This window comes from Tenrec ecaudatus, chromosome 9 (genome assembly GCF_050624435.1).
Source record: "Tenrec ecaudatus isolate mTenEca1 chromosome 9, mTenEca1.hap1, whole genome shotgun sequence".
NCBI lineage: Eukaryota > Metazoa > Chordata > Mammalia > Afrosoricida > Tenrecidae > Tenrec > Tenrec ecaudatus.
In genome coordinates, this window is record NC_134538.1 from 16,721,680 (window position 1) to 16,748,653 (window position 26,974).

Here is a 26,974-nt window from a genome sequence, read left to right on the forward strand (position 1 = left end):
GGTCTAGGGGACCAGGTATCAAACACTATAGGGGGGGAGCGGAAATCAGACCATCGTGAATGAGGGGAGCGTGTGATGGGGACCCAATGCCCATCTGTAGACAACTGTACATCCTTTGCAGAGAGGGAGGGGCGAGGGAGATGAGTTACTCAGGGTGCAATGTAACATTGATGAAACTCACAACCTTCCTCTAGTTCTTAAACGCTTCCTCCCCCCCAACTATCATGATCCCAATTCTACCTTGCAAACCTGGTTAGATGAGAGGATGCACAGCGGTGCAGATGGGAACTGGAAACACAGGGAATCCAGGACAGATGAACCCCTCAGAACCAGTGGTGAGAGTGGCCATACCAGGAGGGAAGGTGGGGTAGAAAGAGGGAATCAATTACAAGGATCAATTACATATAACCTCCTCCCTGGGGGATGAGCAACAGAAAAGTGGGTGAAGGGAAATGCCGGGCAGTATAAGATACGATAAAATAATAATTTCTAAATTATCAAGGGTTCATGAGGGAGGGGGGAAGCAGGGAGGCCAGGGGGAGGGGCGGAAGAAAAATGAGGAGCTGATTCCAGGAACCCAAGCGGAAAGTGTGAGGTTTGAGATTTTAAGTTTTAAGATTTTAAGTGTGCTTTACACAATTGATGTTTGTGTGGATTGTGATAAGAGTTGTATGAGCTCCAATAAAATGATTTAAAAAAAAACTACACAGTGAATTCAAGCCATCAAAGTTTGTAGAAAAAATGATGGAAATAATAAATTGCTGTACTAAAAAACAAAACAAAACAAACACAGGCCCAACAGCATAAACCTTGTATTTCTGTATAATAATTACATTGTTTTAATTTTCACATTTAAATCCTTAATCTGTTTTGAATTAGTGTGTGGTGTGCGACATAGATCTTGTTTTATTTTCTACATGTGGAAATTCAATATTCCCAACACCATTTATTTATTAAAGAGATTCTTCTTTCTCATTGAAAAAAAAAAAAAGAATGGGTCCAGCTGCATGACCCTGGGCCACAGGTTTACAGGGCAAGCTGGGCAATCCTTCAGCGATGCCAGGGTCACTAGTCAGAGAGGAAGAGGACAAGACGTGCACAATCAGCAGTTGCAGTAGGCCATGACAATTGTGCCACATGGGGATCTGGTTAAATTACCAGGCCCTGGGCTCCCTTTGCCAGCTAATGAACCAGAATCTCTAGAGGGAGGTACGCAGGGGGCGTAGTTTCAGCAGGTCCCCTGGTGATTCCATGATCAGCCCATGTTTGGGAACCTAGGATTTACAACCTTGGAAACTTTATATAGGGTCACTGGGAATTGGAACTGACTTGCTGGCAGGGGGTGCTTGGTTTGATTTGTTTCTGGGAAGTGCCCTAGGTACCAGCAGCTAAGGGCTTGGCTGGTGACTGCCAAGGTCAGCGACTTGAAGCCACCAGCCATTCCACGGAGAATGATGGGCCTGTCTGCTTCCATGAAGATTTACAGTGAGGCAGTTTGATTCCGTCTTGCAGAGTCAATAGGTTGGAGTAAACGTGATGGCACTAGGTGGGTTATCGGACGCTCAATAACCAGGGCAGAAAATGATTCTTACCACTGGGGTAAAGTTTACGGATTTCTGCTAGTTACTTTCGTGACAAGATTTCAACAATCACACTGCATTCCCCAACCTGGGGTGGATTCCCCCTCATTGTGATCCTATAGGACTGGGCAAGCCTGGCCCTTAGGGTTTCCAAGACTGTCAGACAGCCTCATCTTTCTCCCTTGGGGCAGCTGGTGAGTTTGAACCACTCATGGTTAACTACCCAATGCTCCGAACACAGCACAACCCGGGCTCCTGGAGTGACGCTACGGAAACCACCACCTCACATTTGTCAAGTCAGTTCGGGGTCACAGCGACCCTACATGACACAGCAAAACTGCCCCTGTGGGTTTCTGAGATGGTGGCTCTTTACCAGAGTAGAAAGACTCATCTTTTCTCCCGTAAGGGCTGGAGCTTTGGAACTGCTGACCTTGCGGCTAGCGTTAGCAGAGTCATGACTTATTGAGGAGGGCTGAGAGAGGGCGGGGAGAAGTTGCGGGGAGCCTGGGGCAATAGTCAGAAATGGGCACAGTAGCACAAGTCTGTCTGTCTGCGCAGGAGCAATGCCTGCCTGGTGGGAACCATAAAAGGAAAGCCAATGAAAGGCAGGAACAGGGCGATGCCCCCAAACATAGCCTTTTAGGAGAAGCATACACCCCACGCGAGCTGCCAGCGGTCCACCTCCAAGACCTGGCAATGGAAAAGGCTACGGAGGTTCCCGTGTGACTACATTAAACAACAAACAAATACCCCTCCCCCAAAAAACAATGTTACCTTCTAAAGCAGATGGATTTCTGCACAACAGTCACACTTCACTGAGCAAACAAAGTAACGTAATTAGATGAAAATCATGCCTTTTAAACATGCAAGTTCCGGATAACAGGCGATGATGCAAAGTCGAGACTATAAGAGTAGCAAAGTTTAAAACACAAAAATAACTTTAAGGCAGCCTGGAACATTTGCTCTTAAATTCCTGTGTAGTGGGCCTAGAAGCGTCCAATGCCCGCCATCTGCCGGCCAGACTTGGTACTAATAGTTGTGCTGTGGCTTGAGGAACTAGCACGAAGCACTGCCTGGTCCTGTGCTGAGCTCGCAATTGCTGTTACGTTAGAGCTCATTGTTGCAGCCACGGTGTCAATCTATTTTGTGGAGGGTTGTCCTCTTTATGATATTCTGATTTACCAAGCATGATGTTCTTTTCCATGGACTAATTGCTCCTGAAAACATGTCTAAAGTCAGCGAGGGAACAGTTTCACCATCTTTGCTTCTAAGGAACATTCTGGTTGTACTTTTTCCAGGGCCGGTGTGCTTGTTGAGCTAAGAGTCCGCGATATTTTCCTCATAACTTTGCTTCTTGCCCCCATTCTAAACATGGAATCCTAGAATCTGAATCCGTTCGGGTCTGGCTTCTTTCATTACGTGTTACGTTCGGGAAAGTAGCTCACATTCTAAGCGGCTCCACTTCTCAGGAATATGTGTGTTGCTTCTATGTCTGGGCCATTACAAAGACCAGCTTGTCTGAAACGTCCTTGGATGGGGCTCCTGACAGACAGCCAGAGGCATTCTGTCGTGTGTGTATTTAGGAGTCAGACTGCCAGGCCATGGGATATGCAAATATTCAAAGCTCATGTTCTCAAACAGTTCTAATAGAAGCCCCGGAGGTGCAAGTGGTTACGCGTGTGACAAGAGGCTGGCAGTTTGAAACCACCCTCTGCCAGAAACCCCTAGCACTCTGCTTCTGCAGGCTCGCAGCCTTGCAGACTCTGGGGAGCAGTCTGTTCTGACCAGGTGGGCCCTTATGGTTGGAATTAACTGGATGGTAGCTAACCAATAGGACAGGGGTTCTCAACCTGTGGGTCACGACCCTTTTGGGGGATCAAACGACCCTTTCACAGGGGTTGCCCGATTCATAACAGTAGCAAAATGACAGTGATGAAGTAGCAATGAAAGTAATGTTATGGTTGGGGGTCACGACAACACGAGGAACTGTATGAAAGGGTCACGCCATGAGGAAGGTCGAGAACTGCTGCTCTAGAGCAACAAAAGCAGTTGTCCCACCTGTATTCCAAGCAGCGACATGAGTGAAACATGCGAGCACCAGCCTTACCACCCTGGATGACAGCAGTTTTTTAAAATGTTTAGCCCTTCTGGAGGGCATGATGTTAATTTTCTCTTTCCTCATAACCAGTGAGTTGCAAGATCTTGTCATGCATGTATGAGTTATGTAGGTATCTCCTTTAGTGAAAAGTCTCTTGGCCCACTTATTCAGTGTGACTCTTTGTCTTATAGATACATAGAAATTTGGTAGAGAGTCTTGATTAGTGCTTCAGCAGCTAGAGGTATTACAAAGGTTTCCCCCTTCATGAGCTTGCCTGTGGTACAAAATATCATATGATTTACGTACATGACAAGATGGCATCAATTAGAGGACAGAATAATGAGAGTCCATAGACTCAGAGGTTCTTACATTGTTCAGGAAGCAGTTAAGAGGCCATTTACAGTCTAGTAAGTCAGGGATTTAAATGGCAGGCTCTACAGTAAAAACTAAAAGAAATATAAAACACATGTAACTTATACATTATAGATAGGAGGCTGCAACAATAGAATATTTCATTAATCTAAATAGAGGCAAGAAGAAGAAAAGGGGCATAAAACTTGGAGGACAAATAAGAACTAGAAAGAAGCTAGATCTACACCCAAATGCATCAGTAATTTAAAAAATGTGATGACTGAAAATGAAGGGATGGAAAAGTTATTATAGGAAAAAGTGAGCCAAAAGAGAGGTAGGGTTTAATTTTTATATCAGGTAAAATATATACAGACATAAGGAACAAAGAAGAACAACATATACCAATCAATAAAACAATAGATAACGAAATCTTCTTGTTGAGTTCTCCTCCCCCTAACAAAATAGCTGCAGTGACTGAAGGAACATTGGGAAGACATAGTCAAATCATCATTTATAAATCATGGTTTCAGGTTTAAGCTATTCAACTTAAAATCTGATGTCTCAATTGACAAAAATAAGCAAAATATAAATATTATACATAATTGCTATGATAAACTCAATAGAGATTGACTAGGATTGTACAGTCAACAAATTTAAAAATATTCCTTCTGTAGTAAAAATTGCAACATGCACAAAAATTGTGACCATCCAAATACTTTCTGTTTACAATAATGATAATGTTAGCAATAGATGAAAACAAAATATCCCTTTCTCCCCTCACCAACCCCTTCCCCTGCTGTATCTCTATTCTCATTATTGGTCCTGAGGGGCTTACCTGTCCTGGATTCCCTGTGTTGTGAGCTCTTATCTGTAGCAGTGTACAAGCTCTTGTCTAGCCAGATTTGTAAGGTAGAATTGGGATCATGATAGTGGTGGGGAGGAAGCATTAAAGAACTAGAGGAAAGTTATATGTTTCATCGGTGCTATATTGCACCCTGACTGGCTCGTCTCTTCCTTGTGACTCTTCTATAAGGGAATGTCCAATTGTCTACAGATGGGCTTTGTGTCTCCACTCCAAGCCCCCTCTCATTCACATTGATAAGATTTTTTGTTCTGGGTCTTTGATGCCTGATACCTGATCCCATGACATCTCATGATCACATAGGCAGATCACAATGATCTATATATAACCCCTTCCTAGGGGGGTGGACAAGAGAAAAGTGATTAAAGGGAGAAAGCAGTCGATGTAATACGTGAGGGGGGGATTATAAATTATCAAGGGTTCATGAGGAAGGGCAGGGGAGGGAGGAAATGAGCTGATATCAAGGGCTCAAGTAGAAAGAAAGCAATGATGGCAACATATATATCAATGTGCTTGACACAATGGATGTATGTATGGATTGTGATAAGAGCCGAAGGAGCCCCCAATAAAATGGTTTTTAAGAATTCCTTGAAAAATCCTATATATCTAGAAGTTATAAAACATTACCACTGAATACTCTTTAGACTGAAAGCAAGTTAAACATGTTACAAGTCATGAAGAACTGAAGGATCAAACATGTGGGGTAGGGTTAGCACAAGGAGCCTTTGTGGGGCAGTGAGTTAAGCAGTCAGCTGCTAACCGAAAGGTCAGTGGTTTGAATGCACTCAGAGCTCTGTGCTGTCTGTGATAGGCGCCTATCTATCTGCCTTCAAGGAGATCTAATCAGTACAACTATTACTCAAATTATGTACCAACCAAGAAAGCTAGTGAAGGAGACACTGAAGAATTCTACCAATATCTTCAGTTTGAACTGATCAAACATTCCATCAAGATGCATGGAAAATTATTGGCAATTAGAATGCAAAAGTTGGAAAATATGGTCTTGGTGAGAGAAGCAAATCTGGGAGTCCCGTGATAGAATTTTGCAAGGCCAATGACTTGTTCATAGCCAATACCCTTTTCCATCAGCACAAGAGGCAACTGTACACATGGACTTCTCCAGATGGAATACACAGAATTCAAATTAACTACATCTTTGGGAAGACATGAGCAGCTAAAACCAGGTCAGGGGCTGGCTGTGGAACAGACCACTATTTGCTCATATGTAAATTCAAGTTCAAGCTGAAGAGAATTAAAGCAAATCTATGAGAGCCAAGATATGACCTTGAGTCTATGCCACCTAAATTTTGAGAAAATCTCAAGAACAGATTCGAGGCACTGAACACTGATGACAGAAGAACTGATGGCTTGTGGGGAGACATCAAGACCATCATTCATGAGGAAAACAAAGGGTCATTTAAAGACAGGAGAGAAAGCAAAGATCAAAGTGCAGAAGGAAGAGGCTCTGGAACTTGCTCCCAACTGCAGAGTAGCGAAGGCACACGGAAGAAACGATGAAGTCAGAGAGCTGAGCAGAAAATTCCAAACAGCAGCTCAAGAAGACAAAGTAAAGCATTATAATGACATGTGCAGAGGCCTAAACTTAGAAAATCAAAAAGAATGCTTTCAGCATATCTGAAACTGAAAAAACACAAGGAAAAATCAAGCAAGTCTTGAGTTGCATTATTGAAGGATGCAGGAAGCATCCAAAGAAGGTGGGCAGAATCCACAGAGTCACGGTACCACAAAGAACAAGTCGACATCCCCCATTTCAGGAGGGAGCACATGAGCAAGAACCAGTGGTGCTGGAGGAACACATGCAGGCTGCACTGAAAGGTTCAGCCAAACACCAGGCTCTGGGAATTGATGGAATACAAACAGAAATGATTCAACAAGCTGATGAAGCACAGGAAGCTTTACTGGTCTATGCCAGGAAATTTGGGAGATAGCCAACTCGCTGAAATAGGTCCATATTTGTACCCATGCCAAAGAAAAGTGACCCGACATGATGCTCCAGTTGTAGAGCAATATCATTGATATCACATGCAGGTACACTTTTGCTGAAGATCATCCAACAATGGTTGCAGCAGTGCAGTACATTGATAGGGAGCTGCTAGAGGTTCAGGCTGGATTCAGAAGACGACATGGGACAAGGATATCATTGCTGATGTCAGAGGAATCTTCGCTGAAAGCAGGGACTAACAGAAAGGTGTTTACTTGTGTTTTTATTGACGATGCCAAGGCATTGCACTGTGTGGATCATAACAAACCCTGGATAACTTTGAGGAGTGGACAATCCAGAGCACGTCGTTGTGAACTTGTCCCCGGACCGCGAGGCAGTTGTGCTAACAGAACAAGGGATAGTCCGTAGTTGACCATCAGGAAAGGTGTGCGTCACTGTTATTCATCATCACACTCATGCAACCTCCATGCTGAGGAAATCATTAGAGAGGCTGGATTACATCAACAAGAATGTGGCATCAGGATTGGAGGAAGGCTTATTAGCAACCAGTGATACGGAGGTGAGACAACCTTGCCTGCTGAAAGTGAGGAGGACTTGAAGTACTTGCTGATGCAGGTCAAGGAATGCAGCCTTCAGTACCCAAATCCTCACAACTGGACCAACAGGTTGAAATTGTCAAAGATTTTGTCTCGCTCGGCTATCCAATCAATGCTCATGGAAGTAGCAGTCAAAAGATGAGTTGCATTGGGTAAAGCTGCTGCACAAAACTTCTTTAAAATGTTGAAAAGCAAGGAGGTGACTTTGTGGGCTAAGGTGAGCCTGACCCAAGCCATGGTACTTTCAATTGCTTCATATGCATATAAACATTGGACACTGAATAAGGCAGACAAAGAACAATTTATGCATCTGAAATACAGTGCAGGAGAAGAATACTGAAATTACCATAGGCTGCCAAAAGCACAAACGAATCTGGCTTGGAAGAAGTACATCCAGAATGCTCATTAGAGGCAAGGATGCACTCATGCACTTTGGATACGCTGTCAGGAGAAAGGACATCGTGCTTAGTGAGGTAGAGGCAGCAAAAAAGAGGAAGGCCCTGGACAAAATGGACGGACACAGTGGCTGCAACAAAAGACTCAAACATAAGAACAATTGTGAGGTTGGTCGGGTCTGGGTTGTGTTTCATTCTGATATATATATATCAATCATATATTGATATATCTATCAATATATGATTGCTATCAATCAGAACTGACTCAATGATTGCTATAAGTCAGAACTAACTTGATGATACCTAACTACAACAACCACACACGTATGTGAAAACTGGACACTGAATAAGGAGGAACAGAGAATAAGCCATCCTTGTGTTGAAGAATATTGAATAGACCATGTCTCAGAAGAAATGCAGTCAGAGTTATCCTTAGAAGTGAAGATGGCGAGTGTGTCTCACATACTTTGAACAAGTTATCGGGAGTGACCAGTCTCTGGAGAAGGACATCACGACCGGTCTGGTCGAGGGGCAGCATAGAGGGGTAGACCCTTCAATTCCCTAGGTGGATGCAGAGGCTGCAACAATCGACTCAACATAGCAACAGTTACGAGGATGGCGCAGAGCTGTTCATTGCTTTGTTCGGCTGTACCCATGGACATTGTAAGACCTTTCTTGAAATACAGTGCTGCCTGTGGCTGGGACAGACTCTACAGAACCTCATCACAACAACATAGGGTAACATGAACCGGAACCAACTTCACGGCACACAAGCCCAAGAGTTAAAGAGGAAAATGGCGGGGCCACTTGACTAGGAAAGACTGTCTAGAGAAACCCAAAAACGTCAAGCAGAAAGTGAAATTAATGAAGTTGACCCTAACAAAACTCAGAATTTTCATGCAATGAAGAAGATCTTAGATGCAACTAATAAATGGGTAAAACATTTGAGAAGATATTTGCAATGTCATTAATATTTATAATATACAAAATCTTGACTGCCCCTGGGAAAAGTTCGGACAACTCCAAAAGAAAATTGAATGCCTTGAGAGTGATTGGGACAGGGAGTGTATGGGTGTGCTTTGTACAATTGATGTATGTATATGTATGGATTGTGGTAAGAGTTGTTGGAGTCCCTAATAAAATGTAAAAGAAGAAAAAAAAAAGAAATACATTAAAAGAGGAGACCTCAAAAAAAAAAAAAAAAGAAAATTGAGAAAAAAATACATCCAAGATCTTTAGATAAGGGAGACCCCAAATAGCCAAGAGGTAGATGGGAACTCAAGCTCACCGATAAGAAAAATATGAGATTTAAAAATAACTAGATAGTGAACATGCTGACACACTTGAAAAATATAGACAATGTCACCGAATTAAATATGTAAGGATTGTTGAATTGTTCTATTAGTTGTGTGTCTGCCTTTGCAACAATAAATAATAATGAAAATAATTAGTGCATTCCACCACCTGCCTATCCAATTCATCAGACTGTGCTGGTCTGCATGTGACTGGGATGCTGGAAGTTACACCACCAGCATTTGAAGCACCATCAGGCTTTCCACTTATGAGTGATTAGTTACTGAAAACCTTATGCATAGTAGTGGAGCATCGTCAGATACACTGAAAACCTCATGAATACCAGCAGGATATCGGTAGACACAATGCCAGAAGATGAGCCTCGCAGGTTGGAAAGCACTCGAAATGCTACTGAGGAAGAACTGTCCTCTCAAAGTAGAGTGGACCATCATGACATGGATAGAGCAAAGCTTTCAGTACCTGCCTTTGCTGATGGGACATGGCTCAAAATGAGAAGAAACTGGGACTTGGAATAGACAAAGTTGGAAGTTGTCAGAAATGAAATGGAACACCCAAAGATCAATATCCTGGGCATTCATGAGCTGAAATAGACTGGGATTGGCCATTTTTAATCAGAAAATCATTTGGCTTACTATCCTGGGAATGACAAATTGAAGAGGAATGGTGTCTTTTTGGCAAAAAGAACATTTTAAGGCCTTTCTTGAAATACAGTGCTGCCTGTGACAGGACAATATGTATACACATACATGGAAATCCCATTTATATAACCATGATTCAAATGCATACACCAAACACTAGGGTTAGAATGAAGAACTGGAGTTCTACTAATTATTTCAGTCTGAAGTTGATCAGACATGCAATCAATACACAGTGGTAATTATTGGCCATTGGGATGCAAAAGTTACAGACAAAGAGGAAGGAACACTAATTGGAAAATATGGCATTGGTGATAGAAACAAAGCTGGAGATTGCACAGCAGAATTTTGCAAAACCAATGACCTCTTCATTGCAAATACCTTTTTCCAATAACATAAAATACACGACTTCACCAGATGGAATACACAGGAATCAATATGATAAATCTGTGGATGAGATGATAGAGAACCTCGATATAGGCCAGCAGCTGACTATGGAACACACCATCCTGCCCATGCTCATATACAACTTCAGGTTGAGGTTGAAAAAAGTTATAACAAGTCCACAAGAACCGAAACACAACCTTGAGTATATCCCACCTGAATTCTGAGAGCATCTTCTGAAACACAACCTTGAGTATATCCCACTTGAATTCTGAGAGCATCTTAAGAATAGGTTTGAATCATTGAACACTAATGCCAGAAGACTTCACAAGCTGTGGGATGATATCAAGAACATCATGCATGAAGAAAGCAAAAGTCATGAAAAAGATAAGGAAGAAAGAAGAGACCAAAGTGGATGGCAGAAGAGATTCTGAAACTTGCTCCAGTGGAATCAACCTGTGCATGCAGGTTGGTTAAGGAAGTAAACTGGAGACATAAGCACTGCCAGCCCAGGTCTGCCTCCCTGTAGACTTCGAGCTTTTATGTCTCTTCCAGCTGAGTTTCCTTGATGCATATGAAGTAAGGAGATAAACACAAGACATCACTGTGAATTTGGTCATGTGTCCAGTATTTTCCTCTGAGGCTGTAATATAGTGAAATCACTCTGTGGAGGTGAGTTAGACTGGGGCTGTGGAGAGAACGAGAAGAGTGTGGGTGGGGTGTGGAACAGCAGAGAGAAGCCCAGAGAATGAGCATCGTTCCAGGACCCAGCAGTGCATGTGCAAAGTTTCCCTCCTGGGCTCCCTTCTGCCATGGCTGTTCCTCCTTTACTTCTGGACAATCCCCACGGGGCTGCACGGAGTCTCCCAACACGAAGCCAGGTTTTACTGGCAAAGACCCTCCCGCCATCCCCTACGCAACACGAAGCCAGATTTTACCGACAGAGACCCTCCAACCATCCCCTACGCAACACGAAGCCAGATCTTACCGACAGAGACCCTCCGACCATCCCCTACGCCGCCGGGGGACACTTGAACTCACTGTGCCGATGCCAGCTTGAGCTGTGCTTGCGTGTCTATCCATTCTTCCTTTATAATCCTTCCACACTGCAGGAGCTCCTTCGACAGTCTCTCTGCTTTCCCCAGATTCTCTGACGCTTCCTTGAATCTGAGCTGTGTTCAGGAAAGCTTAGGCCAGGTTCAAGATCCTGAAATCCCAGGCCCTAGACTTTTGGGGCTCCCACTTTCTGAGCCATCAGGCAACTGTTTAGTAAGGTCCGAGAGTGAGATACGTGATTCTAACGATGAAATGTAAAAGGATACTTCTGAAGTGAGGTCAAGGCTCTAGCCATGGTGTGAAAAAGCTCAACGGAACATTTGAAAACATCTGTATTGTCGCTGTAGGAAAGCTCGATGGAGTTGGTGAGAATTTCTTGGGCTTTTTCTATATGTTGTTTTGCTTGCAGTGGCAACCCTGTGAACAAAGAAAGCGAGGCCTCAGTTTCTCTTCCCTACCAGCTAGATGGGGTATGATGGTTTGCAGCCAGGCACCTAGCAAGACCCCTTCCCACCTCCTCCAGTAGTGCACGGGAGTGTGTGTGAGCATTACGGCCAGAAGTCCCCACACGAGACAGGTGCAGGCGACAATATCACAGTCCACCTCCCTATAGATGCTTCATTCCATTGTGTGTGGGGTTGCCATGCGCCAGGCTGACTCAACAGCAACTAACAAGTGCTCCTCTCTGCCCCTCCCTCTGACCCACCTCCCTTCCTCATAGGCTTACTCCCACATCCATACCCTAGTCTTATGTTCTTAACCGCATGGAACTGAACCCCCAGTCTCTTAAGAAAACCTGCCAAAATATGAAGTCAATTCTGTTTGCATGCCAACAGAACTAGAAGAATATATCACCTTATAAAGAAAATTAATTGGAAGACATTCATGTGAGAGCGCTTACTGAATATAATTTGCCTTTAAAAAACTATTTCAAGGAAATATAATATTTTAAATTTTAAATTCATTCAATGAATCACTTTATCCAAAGTAGAATGAAAAATTTCTTCATTAAAATAATATTTTTAAATGTATAAAATAACTGAAAAATGGAATGGATATTGGTGGGTATAACTCTAAAATATGATGTCATTTTCTGGAATTGAAAAGTAAAATGCCACATTTAAATTACAGTAACTAAGTCAAGCAAAAACAAAAAAACCCTATTCCTTTTGTAAGAGTGTAATCTCCTGGAGACAGGCTTTTCATTTGCTTTGTTTGCTGATATATCCTTATTACCAACTGTGGTAATTAGAAGCAGGAGATAAAACTTACATTAAACAAATGTTAAATGAGTATAATTATCTATTTAATTTACCAGATATCTAGTAGTGTCAATTATGCATGAAATAGTACAAATGGCATGGCAGACTACTTTTTTGACCATGACCCATTCCCTCAAAGAACTGACACTCAATTTACAGTGTTGAATAAGGTTTAAGAATGGCTCTGAAGATGCATAGCCTAGATCGAATTCCTTGCTCCCCGACTTGCTATGAACTGTTGGCCACAGTTTGTTTTTTTTAACTCTAAATGGGAGTAATGACATAGCCCACCTAACAGAAGACGGTAAAGATTAAAATGAGAATGTGCATAAACAAGTGTGATTAGTGATTGCCACATCATATGAGCTTAATAAATATTAGATTAAAAAACAAACCATTAAGTCAAGAAATGAGTATTGACACAGGAAAGGCAGCAGGCTTGGGCTAAAAACCATCATTTGGAATTCCAAATGCCAGGGTGCTAGGCCTAGCGATGGTGATCACCATGTCATCCCACGACATCAGAACAGTGTGACCTGGAGCAAGTGGCTTCCTCTCAGGATCTGTGCTTCTTCTGCCTTTGATTTGGAGTGGGAGAGGGGTGAGGGATTTAACTGGATAACCTCTGAGATCCTCTTTGGCTCTAAAAGCCTTTGAATCTAACAGTCAGGAGAAGCCTAAAATCAGATGTGACCAAATCTGAGGGTGGCAATTGAATTCTTGTCATTGTTATTTTTGTATATATATATATTTGTATATATATATATTTGTATATATATATATAATCTGTTCACTGGAACAATCATGGAGAGTTAGTCTCACATTGAGTAGTCTTATGTTCTTAACTACCCGGAATGGCATCCCCAATTTATGGGGGCAGAAAGCGTCATCTTGATATACTGGTCTGCTGATCACTCTCTCCATATCCACTCTTTCCTGTTTTCCTTTGGGGACGTCGTAGGGCTTTATCTGAGGCCATCTCTTCCCTAGGATCCAGTGGAGGGAAAAGGTGTTCGCACAAGACCCAATTAGAAAGCTCAGATTGTGGGGTTTGTTGGAAGGGACACTCTTTCTCTCTGGGGAATGCTGAAGAGCCCAGCCTAACGTGGTTGGTCACCTCCTTGACACTAAGCAGACAAAGCTTGGCTAAGAATGGAGCCAACACAGAAAAAAAATGCCAAAAATGTAGGAGGAGAGAAAGACTAAAATCTTGATCACATTGTGGAAGCCCCTGGATCTGTTAAGTTTTATCTTGGGACTTTTTAGTGGTATGAATCAACGAGTCCCCCTTTTGTTTATGCTTTCCATTTGTTCGGTCACTTGCAATGAAGGGGCTCTCGATCCACACACACGTGAATGGAGCCCACTCTGAGCACATGCAGTGCACCCCGGACTCTGCCACCCGCCTTCAGAGCTAACAGAGTGATTCTCGCCCAAGAACGCTAGTCTGAAGATCACCAAAAGCAGAACTAAGAAGGGGTAAAATCTTCTTCCCTTGAGTTTTTACATATACTTGCTGTACACTCTCCTGACTACTTCTAACAGGAAGCGACTTCCCAAGGTTTGGAAAGGAGACCACCCAAGAAAATGGAATCCTTTTAGTTAGATATGAATCAAATTTGGGAAGAAATCAGAACACAAACGACTGCCCCCCTTCAGCCTGATAAGAGCTCACCTTTCAACTGGAGGTAGCCTTGAGCCAGATTAACATATGCCTCTGCTAGTTTCCAGTGTGAGTCACCATAGCAGATTCTTGTCAGTGCGACGCACCGCACAAGCTCCTGGATGGCCTGTTTGTACTACGAGGAAGAGAATATGGGGTTAGCATTAACATTCCCATTCAGTCATCACACTTATAGGGACCCCGTAGGACAGAGCAAAACGCCCACTCTGGGTTTCCAAGGCTATGAATCTGAGGGCACCAGGAAGCCTCTTCTTTTCCCCACAGAGTGGCCGGTGGGTCCGAACTGCTGACCTAGTGGCTAGCAGCCCAATGCATAATGCATCAGCGCTCCCTTGAGTCAAAATGGCCATGAGTTTGTTTTTTTGTTGTAGTCAGTTATTAAGAGTCATAAAGGAGCAAAATTAAATTCTGTAAGTCTGTAAGGGGCACCTAATATGGGTAGACCTGGCACATCAGGTAAACATTCCTGCCATTGGAAAGTTATACTCTGGCCAGGGAAGACTGACAATAAACAAGAAGTTACTGGGTGCATTTGGAGAGGCTCCTGGAAGGTACAAAATGGTTTAGCACTCAGCTACTACCTGAAATGCCGCAGGTTCAGATCTACCCACAGGAACCTTGGAAGGAAGGCCTAAGGATCCACTTCTGAAAGATCCCAGACACTGAGAACTGTGCTAGCCTGACACAAAGGGAAGAGGAACATGCAGAGCTGCTTCAGGGGAATTTGCTTTGGGTTAGGTATTTAAAGACCCATTGCCATTATGTTGATTCTAATTCATACCTTGTGATAGTTGTTTTTTTGTACCAACATGACTCCCATAAGAACGTGTGGGCAGTTTAGTTTACTAACCAGGTTGCAGCTTGAGTGGAGGGCAACCAAGATAAATGGCTCTTTCTCTTTCTTCCTAGTGATCAGACTGGCAAGCTGCTGCCTGGGTTAGCTGCTCTGCCTCAACCGTGTGCTGCACTACTTGTGGGCCAAGCTAACTCGTGGGTTGTGATGGATCCTGTTGCCGTGCTATGCATCACTACATCTTGAAGTTACAATCGTGACCTGCTTCCATATGCTGCTGCTGTGCTACTGGGCTCTGCTATGCCTCGACAGCATAGCTTCCTGCTGTTGCAGCCCTGCTTTGCCATGGCTGCTGCCTGCAGGGCCGACTGGGCTCATCTTGCCTGCAGACAGACTCTGCACCTCCTGCCAGGCACTTCACTGTCTGCTTCCTTGACCTTGGACCCAGAGGTCAATGTGAGTAGGAAGAACCTTCAGTATAGTGACTGTCCCACTAACTTGAGTTGGACTGAGTCCTCCATACTGCTGTATGGATGAATTAGCGATTCTATTCCTTCTCATATAAACCTATCCATATATAGATATACACAATCATAGGTGTCCTGGTTTTGTTTCTCTAGAGAACCCTGCCTAACACATACTGACTCTATACAAACTTTCTGAGACTGCATCTTTATGGGAGCAGGGGCCTCGTCTTTCCCTTGCGGACTTGCTGGTGGGTTTGAACTGCCAGCTTTGATGTTAGGAGAACAACTATGTATAGAGCACTTGAAGGTGAGAAAGGTAGTGGAGTAAAGATTCTTCTTTATTTCTTCTTTTCCAAATAGAACAAAAGAATAACAGACATCTTATTAGTCCTTAGATTTTCCAGCTGCCCCTCAATAAACAACTACAATACACAGCATATTCAGATATAATAAGCGGACAAATGGTAAGAGTTTCCAACTGTATTTTAGTTCTCAACTCAAATATTTTTCTTAGCAGCATATAATTTTAGCATAGCAAGTTAGATGAGCAAGACTGACAAATATGTTGTGTTTGTGTGTTTTTAAATGCATTTAATTAAAGGAGTGGGAAGTACTTTTCCATCCCCTTCCTTTGAATCAGGACTTTCTGTTAGATGAGAGAATAGGGCAGACGTGATGCTGTGCTTATTGGGGCAGCTTCCACTTTCTGTCTCTTGGAACCCTGCCACCCTACTTTGAGGAAACCCACCCTCCCCTACTGAGAGGGCCACCTGGAAAAGAACGGCTAGCCAGAACCAATTAGTCAGCCCTGTGCACTCAGCACTGCCTAGGACATGCCGCATAGAGCAGAGATGATCAAGCCCCGTTGAGTTCTGTGTAGATCACAGGTCCATGGGCAGCATGAGGGACTGTTAGCTTTAAACCACTAAGTTGGAGGGTGCAAGAGATAACGAGGATGCAAGGCAGGAGGTAAGAGACAACAGAGCTCATTAAAGAAGGGACAAAGCAATAAAGAGCTAATTAAAGAAGGGGACAAAGCAAAGAAGGAAAAGCAGGTCATAGTTACGGAGAAGATACGGAAGGCTAAGGATGAACACCAGTAAGTATTTATCCTCAAAGCACCTATGTTTTCAAAGAACTCACATCTTCACCTTGAAACAACATACTTCTTCACAAAAGACAGATGACCACAGGGAGTCACTTTTGCAGCAATTTTAAGAATTAAATGTTCTATAAAAGGTTATTTATTGGGATAATTGGGAAGATGAGTGTAAGGTTTGAAGTTTAGCTAAACATACGGTACCAATATCAATTTCCTGTTTTCAATCACTGATCTGTGGCTATGTAGAAGAATATCTCTGTTCTTATGAAATATTCACTGAGGTGTTTAGGGGAAAAGACCATAAAATCTAGAACGTACTCTCAGATAGTTCAGAAAAATAATTAAACAGATAGAAAGGGGGATAGGAAGAGGAAGAAAAATAACAAAAGCAAATGTTAACATTTGTTAAATCATAATTTTTATCTAAGTCTAAAAAAGAAAAAAGGTTAAAAAAATTACCCCTCCCCCCCAAAAAATGTCTTGAAGTAGATTACATCAATCATTCACTGAAACTGTCTTAAGGTTCCCTGGGACACTTAGCTTGAAGCCTGAACTCCTTATTGTAACCTGCTGGCCCCAAAAGATCCGACTCCGTCCTCTTCCCAGAGCAGCCTGAGGTGATCTGCCAAAATGGCTCTCTACTCGGTTGACTCAGAAAACCCCACAAAAGCATGCAAATCATGAGCGCTGAGTCTTCGGCTCCATTTTAAGAACATGGTGCAGCCACCCAGGTCATCATGGGGATGCATATTCAGAAAGCCACCGATGACTCCAAAGACGTCACTCTGCAGAAGCAACGTGTGCCCTTCCAGTGTAGGACAGAATAAGGCTTAAAATAAGAGCTAATATAAGTTTAAAAAAAGAAAGAAAAGATATGTCTGCCTCTCCAATTGCCTTGCATGTGAACCCACAGGCTTCCTCTCTGCCAAGCCCAGGCCTGTCCTCCAGGCTGAAATCATGTGGTTCATGCTCCCAAGAGCATTTCTCCTTGGGAGACTCCAGACTGGGTCGTTCTCACTTTCAGACCTCAGATCCTGTTTCACCTGTTCCTCGAGGCCCACCCTGACCACCCTACTCAAGATTGGCCCACCCTGCTTCCTCCACCCCTAATCACCTCTTTTCCTGAGTCCGCTTCTGGGCTTCAAGCCCAGGGTAGCACCATCATTTGTGTGCAACAGTGAAATGTACTCTCTGATAATACTCTCGCACATCACATTCCTGCCGGTCTTATGCTGTACCTCCCTTACCAGAATACAGGGATAGCAAACATATATCTATAGATATACCCAAAAGGCTCCTTACGTAGTGATTTTTGGAATAGGACTTGGCTTTTTCTTCACAGAGCTGGAGCTTCTCTCGAGGAGGCTGGAACAGTGCAGTGTGAGGCAGCTTCGCTTGGCTCTGCTTTCTAGGCGCTAGGCTCACTGCAGCAACAACTTCATCGAGGTGGTTGAATGTGTGGATTTCTTCTGCTTCTTGCATATTTTTATAAACATTGCCCACTAATTTTCAAATAAAAAAAACACTGTCAATGTTAATCCCCATAGTTAACTTTAGAAATACTCTTTTTCCCTCTTAGAAAAGGAAGCTATATGCGACAATTCCAACACTGTACCTCGCGCTTCTTTAAATTCGTGGCGTTGTAACAGAAAGGGTCATGGTGGCTAGTATTGCTTTCTTTGTAAAACCGACAGGCTAGTGTCCACTTACAACTAAACTGAATACTCTGGTTAACTGAAAGCAAATCAAAAACATATACTGTGCATGGAATGCCAGCAGAAATGTGCTGAGCCCCACTGACTGCCAACAAGCCAGGTTGAGATCAGCTGACCTCTAACTGATGCACAGACCCATGAGGGATAGACATGAATGACTGTTAGATTTTCACTTCTGGTCTGATGGAGCAATAAGGATTGGCTTCATCTCCGACTTGAAATAACCAGCCAAACAAATAAAGATGGCTATAAATGAAAAAAGAAAGAACACAAGACAGAGAAAAGCCAGGGACCAAAGTTATAAAATAACGGTTTCTAAAACATAAGACACCAAGCAGGAACACAGTAATTTGTGAGAGATGGAGAATAAAAACCAGGTGAGACTCCTGGTTATGCCACCTTATTGCTGTGTTACAGTTTCCAGGCTGAGGTGTAGGGAAGGGGAGCCCCAAAAGAAGCCACCGCATAACCTGATTTGAGAAAACAGGGAGATGTGTGGACAGGTCGCTGGAGAGAAGAGAGCTGTGCAGAGCCATAGAGCGTGGGCCCCAACTATTACCAGAGAGATTGATCCAGTATGGGAGCGATCCCTGCTAAATCTATGAGTCTGGAGATGGAATTACCCGACAGGTATAAAGAGAACAGTGCCCAACAAGCACACACGGGGCTGGCCAGGACTTATCCCCACCAGACATACTAGAAAAACTCATGATTGAACATTGCTCATAACCAGCTAATACTTCCCAAAAGCAAGACTTAAGAGGTTCCGATTATTTTTAAGTAGGATAACTGCACTATAGAGCAAAACTCAAGGCTGTTTATAGTTGAAACTGACCGAAAACTGGCATAGATGTTAAAAATAGACAACAAGGCATTACAATCATTGTTATAGCTACATTCTTTGTATTTTTTTGTTTTTGCTTTTGTTTTTTTTAATATAGCTACATTCTATATTCTCAAAAAGTTAAGTAGAGAAATGGGGGGAAGACTAAAGCTAAACTTCTAGATATAAAAATTAAACGGTGTAATGTGCAAATTGCACTAGATAGAGTTGAGGGAACTTAAAGATGACAATAGAAACTATCCAAAATGTAAAAGAGGAGTGAGTTATGAAGCAGTTTACTGTGTACATAATATAGATATTTAGAGAGAGAGAGAGAGAGAGAGAGAGAGAGAGAGAGAGAGAGAGAGAGAGAGAGAGAAAAGAAGAAGAAGAAGAAGATGGAGGCGGAGGCACCACAAAATCTGAAGAAATAATAATGATTCCCGCCCCCTCTCCCACCAAATGTCAGGAAAAGAGATCTAAGAAGTACAATAAACATGAAATACAAAAATGAAATAAACATGAAGAAATGACATGAAGGCATATTATAATTTAATTGTTCAAATCTGTAATACAGAGACAATGTTAGACATAGTCAGAGGGGAAAGGGAACATTGAGGAATAAAGCTATGGATGCCTGAAGATCCCTGGAGGAAACAAACACAAAGGATAAGAGAGATAGAAAAGGCTACCAACCTATGAGTTTACATCAGTGAAAATACCTTTCTAAAACAAAAACTGAATGAATTCACCACCAAACAACCTGCACTACAACATTCTCAACGAAATGTTAAAGGAAGTTTTTCATGTGGAAGGAAAATAATAGCAAGGGGAAATTGAGATCGACACAAAATCACACAGAAGAGCAGAAATGGCAACTACAGGGCACATAGATAATGCTGTTTTCGTAATAAACAATCAATCAATAAAGACTGCTTAAACAAAACTCATGTATTTGAGGATTTATAACAACTAGACCAATAAACTGCATCATGATAAAAAGACAAATGTTGAAGCTGTCAAGGACTTCATTTTACTTGGACCAACATTCAACATTCATAAAAATAGCAGTTAAGAACTCAAATAACATATTGCATTGGGCGAATGCGTTGCAAAAGACATCTTTGAAGCATTAGAACAAATGTATCACTTTGAGGACTAGGTGTATCTGACCCAAGCCATGGCATTTTCAATGGCCTCACATGCATGTGAAAACTGGAAGAGGGAAAACTGGAGAAGAATTGATTTATCTGAATGACGGTGTTGGCTAAGAATACTGAATGTGCTCTGGATTGCCAGGAGAATGAACAAATCTATCTTAGAAGAAGTACAGCCAGAGGCTCCTTAGATTCGAGGATAGCCTGGTTGTATTTTATGTACTTTGGACACCTTGAGAAGGACATAGAGCTTGGTAAAGTAGAGGGTCAGCATTCCATGATGCACACCTTCCCAAAACGATTGCTGAAGACAATTGTGTGCATAAGCAAATGTGGTCAAGAAAGCTGATGGTGCCCGGCTATCAAAAGATACAGTGTCTGCGGTCTTAAGGGCTTGAAGGTAAACAAACAGCCATCTAGCTTAGAAGCATCAAAGCCCACAGGAAGAAGCACACCAGTCTGTGTGACCAAGAGGTGTAGAAGGGACCAGGTATCAGACATCAAAGAACAAAAAATCGTATCAGTGGGTGCCCATCTTCCCGATATGATCGCTGAAGACAAATGTGTGCATAAGCAAATATGAAGGAAGCTGATGGTGCCCGGCTATCAAAAGATATAGCGTCTGGGGTCTTAAAGGCTTGAAGATACCTCAGAAGCAACAAAGCTCACATGGAAGAAGCACACCAGCCTGTGTGACCACGAGGTGTCAAAGAGATCAGGTATCAGGCATCAAACAAAAAGTCATATCACTATAAATGAGGGTGAGTTCAGAGTGGAGACCCAAAGCCCATCTTTATGCAACTGGACACACCCTTACTGAGCTAGTCAGGGCGCAGGGTAGCAACGATGACACATACAATTTGCCTCTAGTTCTTAAATGCTTCCTCCTCCCACTATCATGATCTCAATTCTACCTTACAAATTTGGCTAGACCAGAGGATGTACATTGGTAGAGATAGCAACTGAAACACAAGGAATCCAGGACAGATGACCCCTTCAGGACCAGTGGTGAGAGTCGAGGGTGGAGGGAAGGTGGGGTAGAAAGGGGGAACCGATTACAAGGATCTACATATAACCTCCTCCCTGGAGGATGGGCAACAGAAAAGTGGGTGAAGGGAGATGTCGGACAGTGTAAGATATGACAAAATAAAAATAATAATTTATAAATTATCAAGGGTTCATGCGGGAAGGGGAAGCAGGGAGGGAGGGGGAAATGAGGAGCAGATATTAAGGGCTCAAGTAGAAAGCAAAGGTTTTGAGAATGATGGCAACAAATGTACAAATATGCTGGACACAATGGATGGATGGATGGATTGTGATAAGAACTGTATGAGCTCCCAATAAAATGATTTAACTAAAAAAGACCTTTAACAAAATGGATCATCACAGTGGCTGCAACAATGGGTGCAGACATAACAATTGTGAGGATGTTGTAGGACCCAACAGTGTTTCGTTCTGTTGTGCTTAGGTTGGTTGCTATGAGTTAGAACCATAGCAAGTGGCATAGAACCGTAGTCAGTGGCATCTAACAACGACAACAACACATGAATAAGTAAAATAAATAACAATAACATAGAAGCTCGCTGTCATCAAGTAGATTCCAACCCAATAGGGCAGAGCAGGACTGTCCTTGTGGGTTTCTGAGTCTGTACGTCTTTATGGGAGTAGAAAGCTTCGTTGTTCTCCTGAGCATAAAGGCTTGGGGCTGGGGAGGCTGGGGGGAGTAGAAATGAGGTTCTCTTCTCAATGGGAGGGAACCCTCATGGTAAAGTGTTTAAGTCTGAAGCACCCACCCCAGCTGCTCTCTGGGAGAAAATGAGACCATCTGTGTTGCAAACCCTACGGGGCAGTTCTCATCTGTTCAAAGGGTGCTGTGTGTCAGGATCCACTTGGCAGCAAGGGTTTGTTTTTTTCATCTTCTACATGAAAGTAAACTAAAGATATATAGTACAAACCCTGTAACAACCATTAAAATAACTAAAATGGAGATAAAATTGAGCTAAAAATAATCTAAAAGCCCAACTATAGGCTAGCTATAAGAAATTCATTTTAATTATAAAGATATGAATGGGTTAAAAGTAAAGGACATAAATTAATATGATATCCTACAATTAATAAAAAAGGATACTTGGAATATTTATCTTAATCTCATATATCAATGCAATCAATCAAGAAAAATTAATGCAAGGCATCAAGATTACAACAGAAGCAGTAAAACTGCCTTTATTGACATATTTCACAGCAAAGACTATTGTCAGGGATAAAGAGGGTCATAATCATTTCATAATGACAAAGAGTCAATATCTTCAAAGACTATGTTGTTGTTAGGTTCCAACTCATAGTGAAACTAGTTATAACAAAATGAAATATTGCCCGGGCCTGCACCATCCCCACAATTCCACTGAGCTCATTATTGCAGCAACTCTGTCAATCCATTTCCTTGAGCATCTTCCCCTTTCTCTGCTGATACTCTACACTACCAAACATGTCCTTCCCAAGAAATGGCCCTCAGCAAGTCCAACTTTTGCCATCCTCACTTTCTGTCGGCCTTTCTGCCGAGACACACTGGTTGGTTCTTGTGTCATTCTATAGTATACTCAGGATTCCTTGTTAACACCATAATTCAACGATATAAATCGTTCTTCAATCTCCGTTATTAAGTTTTCATGTGCAGGAGGTGACTGAAAATACCATGCATGGCATGGATCTGGTCCAACTTAGTCCTCAAAGTGACATCTTTCATTTTTAACTCTTGAAAGAGGTTGCTGTATAGTGATTAAGTGTTGGGCTGCTAAATTCACAGTCAGCAGTTCAAAACTGCCAGCCTCTCCTTGGGAGAAAGCTGAAGGTTTGTAATCGTGTAAAGAGTGACAGTCTTGGAATTCCACAAGGGGCAGTTCTACCCTGTCTTATGAGATGTTCTGAGTCAGAGTTGGCTCGACGGCAGTGAGTTGAGTGTTTGCAGCAGATTTACTCAATGCAGTATGTCATTTGATTTCTTGAATACTTCCATGGGCAATGATTGTGAATTCAAGGAAAATGAAATCCTTGGCAATGTGTTAGTCTGTGTTGACGAGAGAAACAAATCCATAGACACTCATATGTGTATGAGTGAATTTTATATCAAAGAGCAATTGTACATTAAGAAAACATCCCAGCCCAATCCAGATCGAGTCTATAAGTCTGATATTATCCCATACATTGATAATAGTCCATAAATCCCTCTTTAGACTCACACGGCCATGCAATGATGCTTGAATTCAGGATGATCACAGGCCAGTGGATGGAAGTCTTGTAGATCCAGTGGTAGTGGAATCATCTCAGCACTGGCATTGATCTCCATATGACTCCTCCAGCTCCAGGGCTCTAGTTCCATCAGCCTAGCTCCATGTAGCTTGTCATCAGGAATATAAAGCAGAGAGTGTGTCTGGCCTTCAGTGAGCTATTTATATCTGTTGCGCCTACAAATGAAGTCATCAAGCAGTGACCTGATTGAAAGGCTAGGCTCCAACCCTTCTCCAAGTTGACAGATTATGTAACTGCCGCAGACAACCTCAATATTTTCTCCATTTATCATGAAGTTGCTTACGGGAACAACTGTGGGATTTCCCCTCCCTTCTTTCTTATACTAAGGCCTAGGTCACACTGAAGGCTGCAGTCTTTTATCTACATCATTAAGCTCGTCAAGTTTTCTTCATTTTCAACAATCAAGGTTCTGTCATCTGGATACCACTGGTTGTTAATGGACATAACTATCATAATTTCTATATAACTGTTAAGGATTGAGTTGTATTCCCCTAAAAATATGTGTTTTGAATCCTAGCTCCAAGATCTGTGGTTATAAGCCCACTTAGGAATGGGTTTTGTTGTTGCTGTTGTTAAGTGTATCAGCAGAGTGTGTTTTAGGTCAGACATCTTTCAGATATAAAAATGACAAATTACGTATAGAGGAACAAGCAGAGATGGAGGAAGAGATGTCAAACTACATGAACATCATCATGAACAAGGGAAATAATGACCTTCCTCCAGTCAACAGAAAAAGGCTTCCCCTCAAGCAAGCACCCTAAATTCAGACTTCCAATCTCCTAATTGTGGGAGAAGTCTGTTGGTTAAAGCCACCTACTTGTGGTATTTCTGTTATAGCAGTACTAGAGAATTAAAACAATATACCTAAAAACCGTTTGAAAATATGTGACCAAATGTGGATAAAATTGTGAACAGAAACAAATAAAATGTGGTAGACCCCTCCCCCAAAACAAGAGAATACCCATTTTTTGCATGTACATGGACATTAACTAAGAAACACACTATTCTGAGGTATACACACATTTCTAAGAATTCAAATCACAGAAAGTATATTCTCTGATCCCAAATAAATTTAAATACAAATTAGTAACAAAAATATACCTGGGAAATATCCAAATATTTGCAAAATGAGAATACATTTCTAAACAAGCCAATGGCAAAGAAGATGTCCAAGGGAAATTTTTAAGTATTCGTAATTGATGAGTAGGAAAATACAATATATAAGAATTTGAGGCATAATGCTAGAACGGTTTTTAGGGGAAATTTTATTTTTATTTATTTTTAAATCATTTTATTGGGGGCTCATACAACTCTTATCACAATCCATACATATATCCATTGTGTCAAGCACATTTGGACATTTGTTGCCATCTTCCTCCTCAAAACATTTGCTTTCTACTGGAGCCCTTGATATCAGCTAACTTTCCCCTCCCTTCCTATTCCCCCCTCCTTATGAACCCTTGATAATTTAAAATTTATTATTTTGTCATATCTTAGACTGTCTGATGTCTCCCTTCACCCACTTTTCTGTTGTCCATCCCCCTGGGAGGAGGTTACATGTAGATCCTTGTAATAGGTTTCTCCTTTCCATCTCACCCTCTCTCTACCCTCCCAGTATCGCCACTCTCAGCAGTGGTCCTGAAGGGATCATCTGTCCTGGATTCCCTGTGTTTCCACTTCCTATCTGTACCAGTGTACATATCTGAACTAGCCAGATTTGTAAGGTAGAACTGGAATTTGTAAGGTAGAACTGGTGGTGGGGAAGCATTTAGGAACTAGAGAAAAGTTGTATGTTTCATTGTTGCTAACCTGCATGCCGACTGGCTCAATTCCTCCCCCTGACCCTTCTGTAAGGGGATGTCTTGTTGCCTACAGATGGGTCTTGGGTCCCCACTCTGCACTCCCCCTCATTCACAAGGACTTGATTTTTTGTTCTTTGATGCCTGATACCTGATCTCTTCGACACCTCATGATCACACAGACTGGTGTACTTCTTCCATGTGGGCTTTGTTGCTTCTGAGCTAGATGGCCGCTTGTTTACCTTCAAGTCTTTAAGACCTCAGGCGCTATATCTTTTGATAGCCAGGCTCTGTGTTAGTCCGGGTACTTTACAGAAACAAATCCACAGAAATTAATGTATAAGACAGGGTTTTATATAAAGGTTAAGTACATATCAAGAAAGCATCCCAACCCAGTGCTGCTCAAGTCCACAAGTCCAAAATTAACCCATATGTCCGACACCAATCCACAAAGTCCTCCTCAATCTCATAAAACACACTATGACGCCAACTGCAGGAGGAAAGCCTAATCAGTGAATGTGTAAGCATCTCAGTGTTGGCATGGGTCTCCACATGGCTGCTCCAACACCCAGAGCTGCATCAGCGTAGTTCCATATGGCTTCTCCTCAGGGATGTCTTAAGTGATCCTTGCCAGCTAAAGCAGGGACCTGGCTAAGGCAGTTGTACCCTGGTCGGACCCTCAGAGAGCAAGAGACCTGAGAATTAGAAAGGCGAGGCTCACTGAGCCATTATCTCTCTGCCCTTCAATTAACCCCCTGTGAGTTTATGGGTCAGGTTGGCAAAATAAACTAACTGCCTCAGGCTCCATCAGCTTTCTTTACCACATTTGCTTATGCACCCATCTGTCTCCAGCAATGGTATTGGAGAGGTGAGCCCACAATGATATGATTTTTTGTTCTTTGATGTCTGACAACTGATCCCTTCGGCACCTTGTGATCACACAGGCTGGTGTGCTTCTTCCATGTGGGCTTTGTTGCTTCTGAGCTAGATGGCTGCTTGTTTATCTTCAAGTCTTTAAGACCCTAGACCAGGGGTCCTCAAACTTTTGAAACAGGGGGCCAGTTCACTGTCCCTCAGGCTCGTTGGAGGGCTGGACTACAGTTTTAAAAAAAACTATGAACAAATTCCTATGCACACTGCACATATCTTATTTTGAAGTAAAAAAACAAACAGGGCAAAAACACCCGGAGGGCCGGATAAATGTCCTCGGCGGGCCACATGTGGCCCGTGAGCCGTAGTTTGAGGAAGCCTGCTTAGACACTCTATCCTTTGATAGCCAGGCTCCATCAGTTTCCTTCACCACATTTGCTTATGCTCTTCAGCGATCGTGTCTGGAAGGTGATCATCATGGAATGCCAGTTTAATAGAACAAAGTATCCTTGTATTTGGGGAGTACTTGAGTGGAGGTAGAGGAAATTTTATAGCATTAAATGACAACATTGGAAAAGAGGAGAGGTCTCAAATTTATTACCTTACCTTCAAAAAATAGAAAAAGGAGAGAAAATTAATCTCAAAGCAGATGATATGAATTAGTAAATTAAAAAATAGAGGTACATTCACAAACTAACCAATAGCATGAATCAATTTCTAGTTGAATAATAAAAAAATGAGAGATTACTGTTAAAGAGCTTC

General features: G+C 42.3%; 1 protein-coding gene across 5 annotated transcripts in view; it reads right to left on the minus strand.

The window, feature by feature from the left end:
• TTC23 (tetratricopeptide repeat domain 23) overlaps nt 1-26,974 on the minus strand; it is a 127,864-nt gene that overhangs the window by 88,135 nt on the left and 12,755 nt on the right. For 3 of the 5 annotated variants that reach the window (XR_012786089.1, XM_075557894.1, XM_075557897.1), the window contains exons 2-6: nt 23,474-23,698; nt 17,845-18,044; nt 14,172-14,295; nt 11,501-11,651; nt 11,220-11,345 (exon numbers count right to left, since the gene is read on the minus strand). Coding sequence is in view for 4 of the 5 variants with exons in the window: in XM_075557894.1 (XP_075414009.1) it covers nt 11,220-11,345; nt 11,501-11,651; nt 14,172-14,295; nt 17,845-18,024 (581 nt within the window). In the remaining variant the exon portion in view is untranslated. The remainder of the gene's footprint in view (nt 1-11,219; nt 11,346-11,500; nt 11,652-14,171; nt 14,296-17,844; nt 18,045-23,473; nt 23,699-26,974) is intronic. The other 2 variants (XM_075557895.1, XM_075557896.1) reach the window with 2 other exon arrangements.